At 52.9% G+C, this 16,693-nt stretch overlaps 1 protein-coding gene across 16 annotated transcripts in view; it reads right to left on the reverse strand.

Annotated features, from left to right (window-relative positions):
- Nucleotides 1-235: 235 nt before the first annotated feature.
- ARHGEF10L (Rho guanine nucleotide exchange factor 10 like) overlaps nucleotides 236-16,693 on the reverse strand; it is a 159,088-nt gene continuing 142,630 nt past the window's right edge. For all 16 annotated transcript variants that reach the window (XM_049106683.1, XM_035713176.2, XM_049106694.1 and 13 more), the window contains 3 exons: nucleotides 9,312-9,486; nucleotides 2,475-2,597; nucleotides 236-1,333 (listed from right to left, as the gene is read on the reverse strand). In XM_049106683.1, coding sequence (XP_048962640.1) covers nucleotides 795-1,333; nucleotides 2,475-2,597; nucleotides 9,312-9,486 — 837 coding nt within the window. In that variant the 3' untranslated portion in view covers nucleotides 236-794. The remainder of the gene's footprint in view (nucleotides 1,334-2,474; nucleotides 2,598-9,311; nucleotides 9,487-16,693) is intronic.

The following is a 16,693-nucleotide window of genomic DNA, read 5'->3' on the forward strand; positions in this document are numbered from 1 at the left end:
CGGCTAGGGGACTCGGGAACTGAATTTGTGACTTTATTTCATGTGAATTAATTACAAAAGTAGAAACTGCACGTGGCCACCGATCTGCGAGTGCCCCAGACAGCTCGTTGCGGGGCCTGTGCGGGGTGGCAGGCTCTCCTGGGGCCGCGGCTGCTGGTTCCGGGACAGCCCTATCTCGTGACAGCGGCTCTCTCTTCCCCGTCACCTCTCAGCAAACAGAAGTCAACCCAGGTACTCACGTTATTCTTGCCTTTTATTCCAGCATCTCCCAGAGCTCCAATATGTACAGACTTCATTTATACACATAATATACACCATATGTACGTATTTATACATATTCACACACCAGCCCGCACGCACGCTCTCAGACACTCACGCGCACACGCCCTTCCAGGAGAGGCGCGTGGCCGCCTCGGAGCCCCGCTCGGGTGGGCTTGCCAGGCAGTCGTGAGGTTTTGTGTTTGTGGGTTTTTTTGCTTTTAAAAAGAAGGCCATTTCCTCCAGAGGTATCCTCTCCCCAAACCCAAACTCCTCCCCCAAGCACTCTGAAATATATATATATATGTATATATATATATATATATATATATTTTTTTTTTTTTTAAATAAAAAGGAAGAAGTTCTCCTCTGTGCTGCCAAGGTAGTTCCAGGAGACCCAGGCCCATCGTCGAGGTCCCTGGAAGGCCAGTCTCCCCAGCGCTCCAGGGGGTCCCCGGCCGGCGGGAGGGGCCCACAGCGGGCCGAGAGCCGCGCACCCCTGCCACCAGGCCTGCGGCTGGGCGCCCGGGCGGGGGCTATAGCGTCAAGGGCACCTGCCAGATGAGGAGGGCGCTGTCCGTCTCCCCACACGGGGCCGGCCTCCCGCTGCCCCCCGGGGCGCTGCCAAAGTTGCGGTAGCCCTGCCCCCCGGAGATGATGGCCACGGAGCAGATCTCCTTGCGGTGGGCGTCCCGGGTGCAGGGCCGGCTGCGCACCCACACGTCGGGGTCGTCGGCCATCTCGTAGATGGAGCCGTCCTCCTCGCTGTGCTCCAGGGCCGAGCCGTCGGCGGGCGCGGGCTCCCGCACGGACAGCAGCGGGCCCGGGAGGTGCGCGGTGGAGCGCAGGCGGTACTGCAGGAGGATGCCCTTCTTGCGGGTCAGCTCTCGGCCCACGTGGCTGGCGGGCGCGGGCGCTGGCTCGTGGGCCTGCCCGTCCGGCTTGTCCTCCTCGGCCCGCGGCCCCTCGGCCTCTTCCTGGTCGCTCCGCAGGATGTCGGGGGCCAGGATGCTGGTGGCCACGGCCAGGAAGGCCACAGGCCCGCAGTGACCGTTGAGCGACACCATGCCTTTCCCTGCAAGAAAGCGGAGGGAGTCGGGGCCCAGAGGCCCAGAGCTTCAGGGGAGGCACCCACGCGTCTCTCTTGGAGAACCTTCTGGGTGGTGGCCATTGTTTTGGTGACCGCGATCTGTGCTGGAACCTTCCCGGGAGGCCTTGGGTCTGGGGAGGGCTCTCCCACACTGCGGGACAGGGCTGACCTCGTAAAGCATGTGGGGGCCGGTCAGTGTGAGCGCCCGCAGCCCCCTCCCGGGCCAGCCACACATGTCTGTGCCTTTGCTTGAGCCGTTGGCTCTGCCCAGAGAGCCTCCCCCACCCCCTGAGGCCACACCCCATCCCCTGGAGCCCAGTCCCGGCTCCTCCAGGGCACGTCCTTGTCGCCTCCACGCACAGACTGCCAAGCACCCCTGCTCTGTGTCCCGCGGTCCTGAAGCACCTGCCACCTTGGACCTCAGCTCCTCCACCTGACTGTCAGCGTGGGGGGCAGGGTCTCCCCCCGATGCATCCCTACAGTAACCCAAGGACCATCGCTGGGGGGACCATCACGACCTTGGGATTTAGGAAGACGGCCTTCTCTAGCAGGGGCGCCCATTCCGGCTGGGCTGGTCTACCCGCGGGGCTTCCGCCTCCCACCCCCCCAACCCCACCCCACCCTTCCTCCAGCAGCTGCGGGAGAAGACCCCTTCGTCGTCACTCTCAGGGCAGAGGCAGAGGGGACCCCGGGGTTCTGGGGCCTCCCCGACCCCACGCTTGCTCTCCTGGCCTCAGTGCTACCCATCCGGGCGGACCTCCCGCTGCTCCACAGGAACACATTTGCACTTGGACCCCACCCTCAGGAGCCCTACGTGACGTCGGTCTCCAGAGTCTGGACATTTTGAAGGCAGCAATGGGGGGGGTACCCAGCCATGGGTCATGGGTCTCCATCAACCCTTGGCCACTTGACCAAGACCCACCTATTGTGCCCATCGGCCAGATTAGGAAACTGAGACTCAGAAAGCAGGTGGGAGACCTTGGGGCAGGATGACATAATGCCCTGTGCCACCTGTGATGGCAGAAGACACTGGAGAACGACCCACCCGCCCTGGCCACCTGCAGCTGACTCAAAGCCCCCCACCCCACCCCCATCCCACCCGCCATGGCCAGTTCCCGCGCCTCACCTGTGATCTTGGGGATGCCTTCCAGCCGAGGTACAGGCAGGAGGACGATGACGCCCTGGTCAGTGCCCACCCAGAGCAGACCCTGGCAGATCAGGAGGCTGGTGACGCACAAGTGCTTCTGGCCTGCAGAGAGGGAAGCCAGCGTGAGCGGCACAGCCCCCGGGGGGACGGCATCGGGTTGTGGGGGCTTCCAGGTGAGGAAGGGGCAGGGGCCGGCTCCCTCCGGGAGACCAGTGGGAAGCTGCACGGGGCTGTGGTTAGCGCGTGGGTTTGGGAGGGTCCAGACCCTGGGTCCCGAGCCTCAGTTCCCACCTGGATACAGTGGGGCTGCGTGAGGACGTGGGGGGAGCTCGGTGGACGGTGCGGGTTTGCAGGTGACGCAGATGTTGGGGCCCAGGGGACACGCGGGGCGGGGGCCGGCTGGATCCGGGCAGCAGGGGAGCCGGCGGTTGGCTGCGGGCCTCGGTGTCCAGTCAGGCCTGCCGTCCTGCCCGCGGGGGCCGTCCCTGCTCCCGGCAGCCCCCGGCCCGCCAGCGAGGCGGTCCCCGCGCCCGGGGCTGCGTGTGGCTGCTGTCGGCCCAGATCAGTCCTCGCGCGGCTGCCCCTGGCGCTGTCTCTCCACGTCGGCGACACCGGGGGTGGCAGGGAGGGCACGCCATGTGGGCCACAGAGGCAGGGGTCTGAGCAGGGCACACATCCGCGCTGGGCTCGAACCCAACGCTCCGGCACTTGGAGCCGCGCGACCCAGGCCTGTCCCTAAACTTCTCTGTGCCATTTCCTCCCCTGCCAAAGGGGATGATGACGACTTTCCACAGCCTCATCCTGAGGATGAAATGGGTTGACGAGTGGACGTGAATCGCGGAACCCGGAGCCTGGCCCACGGCACCCACAGGAAGGGGCTGTGGGCCATTATGACCGTCGCTGTGTGTCAAGGATCCGGGCACCGGGAGGGGGCAGGAGGCAGGCCCTGCGCACAGACCCTGTCCCTAAAGGGCCGGCTTCCTTCTCGCCGGAGTCCTTCTGCCCCACGGACAGAGGCTAGTTCTTCCCTGAGGGGAAATTCAAATTCACGCCACGTATCAGGGCGATGACAACACCCCGTGATGTGTGAAATGCTGCTTGGGGCGGTGGCGGTCAACCTGGGCGGGTACGGGCACCCCCGGCAGGGCTCACAGCATCTCTAGCCAGGACCCGGGTGACCTCAATGGGCTGGTCCAGGGACCAGCCTGGGGAAACGCTGTTCCGGAGTTTCTAGAGCTCACGCCAACCTGCTCCCCCCTGACGGACGCCTGGCCGCCACTGGGGTGATGCAACACGCGGATGTCGTGCCCCATTTCCAGGGCGGGATACCCAGGTCCCCAGAGGTCACCCGCTGCTGGGTGAGGCGGGAAGCCAAGCTCAGGCCTGCAGAAGACGGTCCACGCTGCCACCGCCTCGGCTCTGGAGCAATCACGGCAGTTCCACGTGGGCAGGGAAACGGGCTTCCTCGGAGCAGAACGGGTTTCTCCCCGGGTTAGCATGTTGGGGTCCGAGCAGCGCCGCCTCGCACGGTGGCCCCTACCATCACGGACACACGCGGCCGGCGCCCTGGGACGCTCGGGCACCTGCTGTGCACGGGCACGGTGGGGGCTGCACACACCAAGTTCTGCCCTTGGGGAGCAGACATTCTGGGACCTTCCGTGATGATGGAAATGCTACCTATCACGGCGCTCAGGTCTGTAGCCGTTCGCCACATGCGGCTGCAGAGCCCAGGATGGGGGCAGGGGACACGGAGGCACTGAATGTCCCATTTCACTCAGTTTCCATTGAAATAGCAGCTCCCTTATTAGCGTGGCCAGGAGGGGGAAAGAGAAAGCAAAAACATGAATAAGGAAACTAAATACCAGGCCGAGGATTCAGATGCGGGAAGGTGCAGGGAGTGGGTGTGAGGATTCCCCAGCTTCCTGCCTCGCCCTGCTTTCTGGAAGGATGGGGAAGCAGATGTGGGGATGCAAGCACCAGGGACCAGGACAGGCAGCCACGTGAGCCCCAGGCTCAGGAAGGGGGCTCAGCACATACAAAGGGCCTGTGGCAGGAGGGGTGGGGGGCAGGACCAACTACAGCCAGCCCAGCACCAGACGAGGGCAACCTCAGGACAGAGGGGAGCAGGGGGGCCAGGATGAAGCCCAGGCTGTTACTCAGAACAAGGTGAGAAGCTACTGGAAGGTCTGAGCAGAGGGTGGATGACCTAGATTGGAAGAGGGCTTTCGCCGCAGGGAGGGGAGAGAGCAGACCAGCAGGGCAGAGCCCCAGGTGGCGAGATGTCATGGTGGCCTGCGGGGTGACAGCCCATCTGGGATCCACTTGATGCACGTCAACAGACCCAGGAGACTAGAGCGGGTGGGGACAGAGGACAGGAACCCAGGACAGAGGAGAACGGGTGGGGACAGAGGACAATAACCCAGCACAGAGGAGAATGGGTGGGGACAGGGGACAATAACCCAGCACAGAGGAAGTCCCTGAGGTCCCCCCCTCTGGTGGCTGTGCCGTCCCAGATGCACATGGACCCGTCAGCAGGATGGGGCTGGAAGAGCCAGACTGCATGATGCCAACCCTGAGGGTCCCACTTTGCTCGGATTCGGGGCAGGAATGAAACTCCAGGACGACAGGCGGGTCCGTGTCTTGACTCCGAAGCCATTTCCCATGGCGTCTGGGTTCATGGATCAGGGACTCCCTACACCTGCGTTGGTTCAGACGGTGCCACCCCAGGCCCGCAGGGTCCCCGGCTTCCCGAGCTCAGCAGTGCTGCGTATGGCACCGGCTGCCATCCCCCCGCCACCACCCGGCCCCGCCTGGCCCAGGTCAAGGTCTCTGTCCCCCGCCTACCTTCCCCGACGGAGGCCTCACCAGGGCCGCAGCTGGTCTGGGCCCAGATTCCCCGGCTCCCGAGCGCCTGTGCCCCGGGCCCGAGTGGGAGTTCAAGGACACATGAATGAAAACCCGAAAAGCGAAAAAGGACACGGGCGTGATGCCCATCCTCGGCGTGTGGCGTCACAAGTGTCCTCCTCGTCTCACCTCTCAGGGAGTGTCACACACCTACCTCGCTCCATCTTCCGATCATTAGAATTTTCCGCGTGTATAGGACGCAGCGGCCGGGAGGCACGGCCCTTAGCGCAGAGCGGACGATGGATACAGGAGGCCGTTAGGGTGACACCGGTGAGCAGGAAAAGGACCCAGACCCGTGGCTCGGGATCGGCTCCATCAGAGCCACCAACCCCCAGAAATAATTCAGCCCAGTGAGTGCACAGTGGCCGATTCTTCATCTCACTGTGTCACCTCCTTTTCCGGGGCCCCTGGGGCCTGAGCCAGGGAGAGACCATTCCCCGGCGGCGCCCGCACCCTCCGGCCCTCACGGGACACCGAGCCGCAGCCGGCGAGAGGAGGGCGCCGGGAACCCCAAGCAGGTGGCAGAACTGAGAACCGACTTCATCCGCGGACCTCATTCTGGGGCCCCTCCTCCTCACCGACTGCCTCCAGGAAAAGAGCAAGATACTTCACAAACAGTCCGAAAGGGGAAAAAAAAAAAAAACATTCTAATGGTGGATAAATATTTTATCACAGAGACTTAATGCAGCAGCGAGCAGCTCACCCAGGCCATCTATCTGGAGATATACAACTTTAAAAAGCTCAGGCGCTCGGAGAACATTTTATTAATGACCTGTCTGGTTAAGAGGAGGGGGGAGCTTAGGTTCAAAAACGCATTAATACCAGGCGGGTACATGCGTGGAATGCGTGGAAGAGGGGTCGGGGGAAGGAAGCGTGATAAATTTTTAACACGCCCTTAAAAAAATCCACACTTGGAAGAGGAACAAATTTATTACTAATTATGCAATTATTTCATTTGGTGGTGTGGGGGAAGAAAAATACTTCAAAGCCTTTTAAAAATATCTCTAATAAAGAACTGAAGGATCCCGCTCTGTTGTTTCCCGGCCAGGGCACGACGTGAGGTGGTCTGAGGCCGCCCCCCTCCCCCAAGGCAGCTCTCACCGCCTCCTCTCGGGTGTGGGGGGGCCTGGCCGGCCAGAGCGCCAGGCTCCAGGGTGTTGCTGACCAGGAACTGTGGGGCTTGGGGAAGGGGGCCCGGGGCAGAAGTCCTGGGGAACCTTGGGGGAGGCCCTGCACCCAGGAACCTAACACCCCCCCCAGATGTGCCAGGGCCCAGCCCAGGGAGGTGTGGCCAGCCAGAGGTGGCATCTGTCTGCTGGATGCAGCAGGTGCAGCCAGAAGGACGTGGCCGGGACAGTGGGGCTGAGCAGCAGGGCCCCCGGAGCACGTGTGGCCTGCAGGGCTGGCGCGGTGAGGGGCAGGGACCGTCATGAGGACAGGGATGATGCCAGTGGGCGGTGCCACCGTGACCTGGGCCTCCCTCAGCCAGGGACTGTGGGTCGCTGTCCGTGCACTGCCTCGGGTGAGACCCGACCTCCCTGAGAGGCGGGGACCCTGTCACGGGGCTGGAGGGGGGCAGAGCCAGGCCGACTCCAGCTCTTGCCTGCGCTACACAGCCAGATCCCGCTCAGATCTCAGCCCCTCCCTGTACAGATGGGGAAACCGAGGCTGGGGATGCTGAACAAGAAGCCTGTGAGAGGCTATGATTAGGGTCCTGGCTCTGGCCTTGGGTCATTTCACCTCCTACGTCTCCGTTTCCCTGGCTCTAACATCATAGAAGGACAGCAAGTGTCCTTCCTTCCTTAAAGGAGACCTGAGGAGGACAAGTAAGCCGGCGGACGAGCAGGTGCGTCTTAAGTTGACATGGTAAAGCCACAGCTGTTCCGGAGAGGCCGCGGCTATCCCCCTGCGGCTGGTCTGCCCGCCAGCCCCTCCTCTGGCCCTGCAACAAGCTGACCCTTCTCTCCCCTCCCCTGCCCCTGCCCTGCAGAGGAGGCCCAGGAGATTTAAAAGGTCCACTTTTTTTGTTGTTCCACTAACTTGAAATAATATAGCTATCAGCAAAAATGTGGAAACATCTCTGTGATAGAGAGAAATCTTTATCGTAGTTAAAATGGCTTTACCCTGTATCACGGCTAAATACTGTGGAATACAATAAAACTGGAAGGGGAGAGAGGGAGGGAGGAAGGGATGAGGGAAGGGAGGGAGGGAGGGAGGGAGGGGGGAGGGAGGGAGGGAGGAAAAAGAGGAGGAGGAAAGCCCTGACCCAGGTCCCCGAGCCCACACGGCACAGGCCTGAAAGCGTGTTACGTAAGCATTTACTGTCCTCACATCCTCACACACACTCCAAGCCTGGCCCAGACGTCTCCCCAGGCCTGCAGGCATCTATCTGGAGCCAGAACTGCCTGGTTTCACAGGGACCACAGACTCCAGGAGGCAGAGAGACCCACCCGAGCCCCACAGTGGCCGAGCCAGGACTCCGGGCACCTCTGAAACCACCTCTTCCCCGTTCCACACGGTGGGAGTCTCAGGTGACTCCTGGCCCGGCCTCTGGCCCACCGCATGACAAGAGACGAGCTGAGTAAACCTCAGCTTCTGTGTGTGTACGACGGGGATGACCCCACTCTGTGGGTTACAGTGAAGCGAGGCCCCGTATATAAAACCCTCGGAACCCAGCTCCCTGCAGGGCCAGGGCAGGTGTGCGGCAGGCAGCCGTTACTCACTGTCACTACCGCCAGTAGTGATCTTGGGGTTAGTAACCGGCCCACCATCACCACCAGTCCAGACTCAGGGATCACTATTTGACTGGCTGGGAGGAAGCAGGAGCCAGGGTGGTGTCTGGGTCCCCTAGTGGAGTTAGGGACCAGGCTTCTGTGGTAAGACGGAGGCCCCCATGGCCCCTGAGGTTCTGGCTAAGGTGCCTGCCCTCAGCCCAGCCCAGCGATCAGTCCCCCAGCTCAGCACACGGCCACTTCTGGCCTCTACATGGCCCATCTGCTGAGTCCCTGTAACAATTAGCTCCCCACCTGCCATGCTAGGCCTGTGTCCCCAGCCCCAGGGCCCCTCGGCTCTCCCAGCTGCCGAACCCAGCCCAGCTTGGACAGGATGGAGCCCCTGCATCGTCCCAGACCAGTCATCTGTCTGGTGGAAGCTGGGCCAAGCTCTAAAGCCAGCTGGGGGTAGGAGCAGGCTCCGAGCAGGTGTCAGCCCTGGCTCCCTCCAGCACAGCCGCCAGGGTATGGGCAGCATCTTGGGCAGCAGATGGGAAGGAGGTTGCCTGCAGCTGATTCCACGGAGGCCTCAGGCAGATGCAGGGAGGAGCGAGCAGAGAGTTAGGTGAGCTCCAGTCTTACTCCTCTCCACTGAGTACCACCAACAGCCCAGCAGGAGGGAGCAGGGCCCCAAGGGGATGACGTCCTAGCCCTCTGCTCTCCCCCTGCCTCCACACCCCAACCAGCCAACCAAGCCAGTCGCCTTTCTCAGAAAAACCTCTAAAGAAAGAGACCCCTGGTCAGCCTTCTCTCGTTCCCCTCACCTCACACTCTGTACATGATGTGAGGCAGAACCAGGTTTCTGGTTAGCCTGAGGAGTGGCTGGTGTGGACAGGCCTGGGTTCCCACCCAGCTGCCCAACTTGGGAGAGTCTGCTGAGCTTGGAGCCTCACTTTCCGCAAGAGGTGAGTGATGATGGCAAGAGAGGCTTGGGAATGACAGCCCTGAGTTCAAATCCAGCCCTGCTGCCTCCCCATTTAGAGGCCCAGTTTTCAAAGCTGGCCAAATACCACTAGGAGGCTTAACGGTATAAATGGACCAGGACACACCCCTGCCTGGCGTGGAAGGTGCTCCATGGAGGTCAGCTCCTCCCCAGCACAGGCCCGGAATGGCAGGGCGCAATGGCCAGCAGCAGACTCACCTGGCAAGAGGAAGGTGGTCCTGGTGGCAATGTTGATCTCCTGTAGATGCTCCAGTGTCTCGGTGTGGAAGAGGCGGATGGAGGAGCCAGAGGAGAAGGCCATCCAGACACCACTGCCTGCCTTCACCATGTGTGTCACACTCACCGCCTCGTCCTGGTGCGCCTCGAAGCTTTGCTGTGGCACAGAAAGAAGGGTGTTGGTGCTGGGCTGGGCCTGCTGGCTGAGCCTCGGGGGGACCAAGCTCATCCAGCCTCTGCCTGAACCAGACTCAGGGCTAGAAGGGAACCTCAGGAGCCCAGCAGGGGCAGGCTGGTAAATGTTTAACAACTGGTGGGGAATCCTGGTTTGTCATGTCTGCCGATTCCTGGGGTGTAAATACTTATAACACGGCCCATCGCAAGCTACCCACATGGCACTACAGAACAAGGAGCTAGGAAAGAGGTAACGTACACACCCCGCTCTCAGGAGTTGACAGGCCAGGCTCTAGCATGCCCCTGTGACACAAGGGAAAGTCAGGGCCAAAAGTCAATGCAAGAGGAGATGACAGCTTATGTACATTATCTAGATTTACAAATGCAACAAACAGAAGGATCAGGAAAGGGAGGCGGGTAGGGTGAGTCAAACTCTAATCTTTTACAGCAGGAATGTCCAAAAATTGATAAACCAAGAAACATTTGGGAGTTGGGTTCAGGATGGTGGAGTAACAAGATCTTGAACACACCTCCTCCCCTACACGCAACAATCTACAACTGCTCTTGGATTAATTCCTTCTGAAAGGGACCTGAAAATTGAATGAACTGAACCTCCACAACAAAAGATAAAAGGACAGCAACGAGACGAGATGAGAGGCAGAGACACAAACTCACCAGGGAAAAGTCCTGCCATGGCACGTCACGATTTGGAGGCATACAAGGTACAGAACTTCCCTGAGGAATGTGGAATTCAAGCTCCACATCAGGCCCAACCCTTAGATCCTCCACAGGACTGATGATCCCCCGAAATACCAGGTTTTGAAAATCAATGGGGATTATGTTCAAGAAAACCAGAAAACTGGAAGGAACAGAAAACTCATTCTTAAGGGGCTTACACCTGCTCATTCAACCTGGAAACTAGTTGAAAATACTAATTTGAAAAAAACATATACCATTGATAATGAAGATCCATTTACTAACCATCTTAAAGGATCGCCAGAGGGGTAGAAAACAGCAGGGGCGCCCACAAGGACCGAGACATTGGTAGGAGCATCTCCACCTCCCTTACTAACACTGGTGCTGGTGGGTACCATTTTGGGATTCTCTCTATGACCTGCTAGTGCCTTGGGTGACTCCACTGAGAGTCTTGTCCACCAATGTACCCTGGCAGCCATGGACATGCCCCCAGCCAGGCCAGGAGTCAGCCCCACCCCCAAAGTGCTACAACCACGACCCCACCACAACAGGAGGGCATGTACACGCACAAAGGAGATACCCCTTGAGAACGTGACTCTGGTAACTAAGGTGCACTTCTGGGCCCCATAGGTCATCCTCTACATAAGGCTACTCCTATAAGACTGGGAGGAGGCACTTGGGTGGCTCAGTTGTTGAGCATCTATCTTAGGCTCAGGCTGTGATCCCAGGGTCCTGGGATTGAGTCCCATATTGAGCCTCTCTCTGTGTGTCTCTCATGAATAAATAAATAAAATCCTAAAAAAAAAAAAGACTGGGAGAGATTCACAACTTACCTAATACATCGAAACAGACACAGAGTAAGGCAAAATGAAGAGACAGAGGAATATTTCAAAAAACAAAACAAAACAAAAACAAACAAACAAAAAGACAAACCCTGAAAGAAAGAATTAAATGAAACAGAGATAAGCAATCTACCTGAAAAAAAGTTCAAAGTGATGGTCATAAAGGTGCTCTCTAAATTCAGGAGAATTCCGGAAGAACACAGTGAGAACTTCAACAAAAAGAAAGAAAATACCAAACAGAAGTTATACCACTGGGGGCGTCCAGTGGCAGCCCAGATGAAGTCGAACAAATCAGTGAAAACAAGGAATGAAAAACACCCAGACAGAGCAGCAAAATGAAAAAAGAATAAAGAAAAGTGAACACATCCAAAGGGACCTTTGGAACAACATCGAGTGGAGTGACATTCACATTATAGGGATCCCAGAAGGAGGGGGAGAGAGAGAAAGGGCCAGAAAAGAAGAAATAATGAAACACAAAACATGTTGAAACATGTTGAAAATATGCCTAATCTGGAGAAGGAATCAGACACCCAGGTCCGAGAAACCTGGAGAGTTCTAAGCAAGATGAACTCAAAGAGATCTACACCAAGACATGTGGTAATTAAGATGATACAAGTTAAAAATAAAGAGAAAACCTTAAAAGCAGCAAGAGAAAAATGTGTTATGGATAAGGGAAATCCCACAGGGCTATCAGCAGATTCTCAGTAGAAACTTTCCAGGCCAAAAAGGAGTGGCATGACACACATTTAAAGTGCTGAAAGGAAAAATCTTCCAACTAAGAACTCTCTACCCAACAAGGTTATTATTCAGAACTGAAGGAGAGATTAAGAGCTTTCCAGATAAGCAAAAGCTAAAGGAGTTCATCCACCAAACGAGCCCAAGAAATGTCAAAGGGACTCCTTTATGGTTAAAAGAAATGGCACAAATTAATAGTAAGAAAACATACAAAAGTAAAAACCTTACCAAAAAAGGTAAATGTATAGCAAAGATAGTGAGCCTATCACTTATAAAGCAACCATACAGATGAAATGATATAACTGGTAAAGTTAACTAAAATCACAATCATTAGTTAAGTAAAAATGTAAAATGTGTCATCAAAAATGTAAAACAACAGGGGTGAGGAGTAAAAAGGGCAAAGCTTAAGAATGTGCTTAAAATTACATTGATATCAACTTAAAACAGACTGCTGTTGTCATAGGAGATTTTATGTGAACCTCAAGGTAAACCACAAGGAAAAACTTATAATAAATGCACAAAAGAAAATGAGAAAGGAATCTAAACATAACAGGAGAAAGCCATCATACCACAAGGGAAGAGAGCAAGAGAAGAAAGGAACAGACAGCAACTACAAAAACATCCTGAACACAATTTAAAAAATGGTAATGAGTATACACGTATTGATAATTACTTTATTTTTTTATTTTTTTTTATTGATAATTACTTTAAATGTAGGTGGACTAAATGCTCCAATCAAAAGCCACAGAGTGGCTGAATGGATACAGAGCAAGACCCATCTATACAGAAGACTGACATCGAGTCGAGACAAGGACACACACAGGCTGAAAGCGAAAGGGATGGAAAAAGATATTCCGTGCAAATAGAAATGAAAAGAAAGCTGGGGTATCGATACTCATACAAAATAGACTGCAAAAAAAAAAAAAAAAAAAACAAAATAGACTGCAAAGACTGTAATAGAAGACAAACAGGAGCACGAAACAATGATAAAGAGGTCAATCCAGAAGATATAACTTTCATTAATACATATGCATCCAACAGGGAGCCCCAAAATATATAAAACAAATCTTAACAGACCTGAAGGGGGAAATTGACAGCAATGCAATACTAGTAGGAGACTTTAATGCCCCACCGTCATCAATGGATAGATTATCCAGACAATAACAATGAATAAAGAAACATCTGCCTTAAAGGACACATTAGACCAGATGGACTCAACAGATATTTACAGAACATTCCACCCAAAAGCAGCAGGAAACACATTCTTCTCAAGGGCACATGGAGCATTCTCTGGGATAGATCACATGTTGAGCACAAAAGAAGTCTCAATAAATTCAAGAAAACCAACATTTTATCAAGCATCTTTTCCAACCGCAATAGTATGAAACCACCAATTAATTACAAGAAGAAAATGAGAAAAATCACAAAAATAGGAAGGTTAAAAAACATGGTACTGGAAAACCAATGGGTTGAAAAAGAAAGCAAAGAAGAAACCCCCCAAAATACCTAGAGACAAATGAAAACAGAAACACAACACATCAAAAATCTTGGGGAGCAGTAGAGGCAGTTCTAAGCGATGCAGACTGACCCCAAGAAACAAGAAAAATTTCAAATAAACTATATAACTTTATACCTAAAGGAATTAGAAAAAAGAAACAAACCTCAAAATTAGTAGATAGAAGAAAATACTAAAGATTAGAGCAAAAATAAGTGAAATGGGAACAAAAAAAAGACAATGTATAAGATCAATGAGACAAAGAGATGGTTCTTTGAAAAAATAAACTAGACTGACAAACCCTTAGCCAGACTAACCAAGAAAAAAGAGAGAGAGAGAGAGGACTCAAATAAATAAAATCAGAAACTTCCAAGACTGAACCATGATGAAATAGAAAATCTGAGCAAAATGATTATTAGAGCAAAGAGATTTTTTTTTTTTTTTTTTTTTTAGCAAAGAGATTTTTAACAGCAATCCGAAACCTGCCAGCAAACAAAAGGCCAGGACCAGGTAGCTTCACCTGTGAATTCTACTAACATTCAAAGAGGATTTAACACCTACCTTTCTCAAAGTCTTCCCAAAAATTGAAGGGAGGGGAAGCTTTCAAACATATTTTACAAAGCCAGCATCACCCCTGATATCAAAACCACCCCCGATACCAATTACAGGCCACCCACTACCCTGGATGAACATAGATGCAAAAGTCCTCAAACTGAACCCAACAATACATTAAAAGGGCCATACCCCATGACCAAGTGGGATCATTCCAGGGATACAAGGATGTTCAACATCTGCCAATCAATTAATGCATAAGAGCACACTGACAAAATGAAAGACAATCATATGATCATCTTAATAGATGCAGGGAAAGCATTTGACAAAATTCAATATCCATTTGTGATGTTGGAAAAACTCTCAAAACAAAGTGGGTATAAAGGGAATGTACCTCAACATAATAAAGGCTGTATATATGACAATCCTACAGATAACATCATCCTCAACAGTTAAAAGCTAAAAGCTTTTCCTGTAAGAACAGGAACAAGACAAGGATGCCCACTCTCACCACTTTTATTCAACATAGTAACTAGAAGGCCTAGTCACAACAATTAGGCAACAAAAGAAATAAAAGGCATCCAAATCAGAAAGGAAGAAGTAAAATAGTCACTATTTCCAGGGGACATGATACTATATACAGAAAACCATAAAGAACATACCAACAAAAAAAAAAAAAAAGCCAACAACAACCACCACAACAACCCACTACACCTAATAAATGAATTCAGCACACTTGCAAGATACAAAAATCAATATACAGACATTTGTGGCATTTCTGGGACCTAATAATGATTCATCAGAGAGAGAGAATAAGAAAACAATCCCATTTACAATTGTATCAGAAAGAATAAAATACTTAGGGATAAATTTAACCAAGGAAGTGAAATAAATGCGGAATACTGTAAGATATTGATTAAAGGAACTGAAGAAGACATGAATATATGGAAAGATCTTCCAGGCTCATGGATTGTAAGAATATTGTAAAAATGTCCATCCTATCCAAAACAATCTACAGATTTAATGCAATTCCCATCAAAGTTCCAATGCATGCTTTGCAGGACTATAACCAATAATTCCAAAATGTGTATGGAACCACAAAAGATCCCAAATAGCCAAAGCGGTCTTGAGACAGAGAAACAACTGCTGGAGGTATCACGCTCCCTGATTTCAGACTATACCACAAAGCTACAGTAATCAAGACAGTATGGCATTGGTACAAAAAGAGACATGCAGGTCAACAGAAGAGAACTGAGAGCCCAGAAATAAACCTGCCCATATTTGGACAATGAATCTCTGCCAAAGGAGCCCAGAACACACCGTGGAGAAAAGACAATCTCTTCAATAAATGGTGCTGGGAAAACTAGACAGCCATATGCAAAAGAAAGAAACTGGACGCCCATTTTGCACCAGACACAAAGATGAACTCAAAATGGATTCAAGATTTGAATGCGAGACCTGAAACCATAAAATTCCCAGAAGAAAACAGAGGTGGTAAGCTCCCTGGCCGGGGTCTTAGTGACATCTTTGTGGATCCGACCCCAGGGGCAAGGGATACAAAAGTAAAAATAAACAAGGTGAACTAACAAGCTTCTGCACAGCAGAGGAACCCATCATCAAAACAAAAAGGCAACCTGCTGAACGGGAGAGGGGGTGAGTGTCCGAAATATATAAAGAACTCACACAACTCAACAACAACCACAAAACCCCCAAACAAGCCAATTTCAAAATGGGTAGAGAATCTGAATAAATGTGTGTCCAAAGACATCCGGATGACCAACCGACGCATGAGAAGATGCTCAACATCACCAGTTGTTGTCAGGGAAATGCAAATCAAAACAACAGCAACCTATCGTCTCAACACCTATCATCAAGTGGTGCTGAAGACGCAGAGATAAGAGGACCTTCATGCACCGTTGGTGGGGATGCGCACTGGTGCAGCCGCTGTGGAAACCAGTATGGAGGGTTGTGCAAAAAATTAAGAGCAGGACTACCTTATGACTCCGCTGTCCCACTTCTGGGTATTTATTCAAAGAACACAACCATCTGTTGTGTTCGAACAGACGCGTGCACCCCTATGCTCACTGAAGTCCGCATTTACGATCGCCAAGATACGGTAATAACCTCAGTGTCCATCGGCAGATGGGTGGATAAAGAAGATATGGTGTGCTGATACCATGGGATGTTACTCAGCCACCAAAAGGATGACGTATGCCATCTGCGGCAACATGGATGGACCTAGGAGGCATTATGCTGAGTGAAATAAGCCAGAGAAAGGCAAATACTGCAATATTTCATTCCTACGTGGAATCTAGAAAACCAAACCAAACAAAAAAATGATATAAAACAGAAACAAACTCAAAAAAAAAAAAAAAAAAAAAAAAAAACCTCACAGATGCGGAGAACAGACTGGCGGTTACCAGAGGGGAAGGGGGTTTGGGGGCGCGGGCAGAACAGGTGAGGGGTCAGCTGTACAGTGACAGATGTAACTAGACTTTGTGACATATACAGATGTCAAAATGTACAGCTGTGCGCCTGAAACTTACGAAACGAAAACAATCATGGGATGTCAGGCACTTATTAGGTTGAAGGCTTCTCGTTTTGACTCTGGGCTTGATTTAAAAAAAAAAAAAAAAAAAGGACAAAGAAACAGCAGAGTAGACACATCGGAATCGGGGTGCGGGGGGGGGAAGGTCCTGGAGATTAGAAACAGAACAGGTGCATTCTGTCCCGGGGAGCAGGGCTGGGGTGGGGAGAATCAGAAAGGGGTCAGGGTGGGGCCGTGGTCAGACGGAGGGGGAGGCGGGCAGGGGCCTGGATTGCCCCAGGCCGCTGCCATCCATGGGGAAGGCTGGCGACAGTTAAGTGCC

Source organism: Canis lupus, chromosome 2, assembly GCF_003254725.2.
Source record: "Canis lupus dingo isolate Sandy chromosome 2, ASM325472v2, whole genome shotgun sequence".
In the NCBI taxonomy this organism is placed as follows: domain Eukaryota; kingdom Metazoa; phylum Chordata; class Mammalia; order Carnivora; family Canidae; genus Canis; species Canis lupus.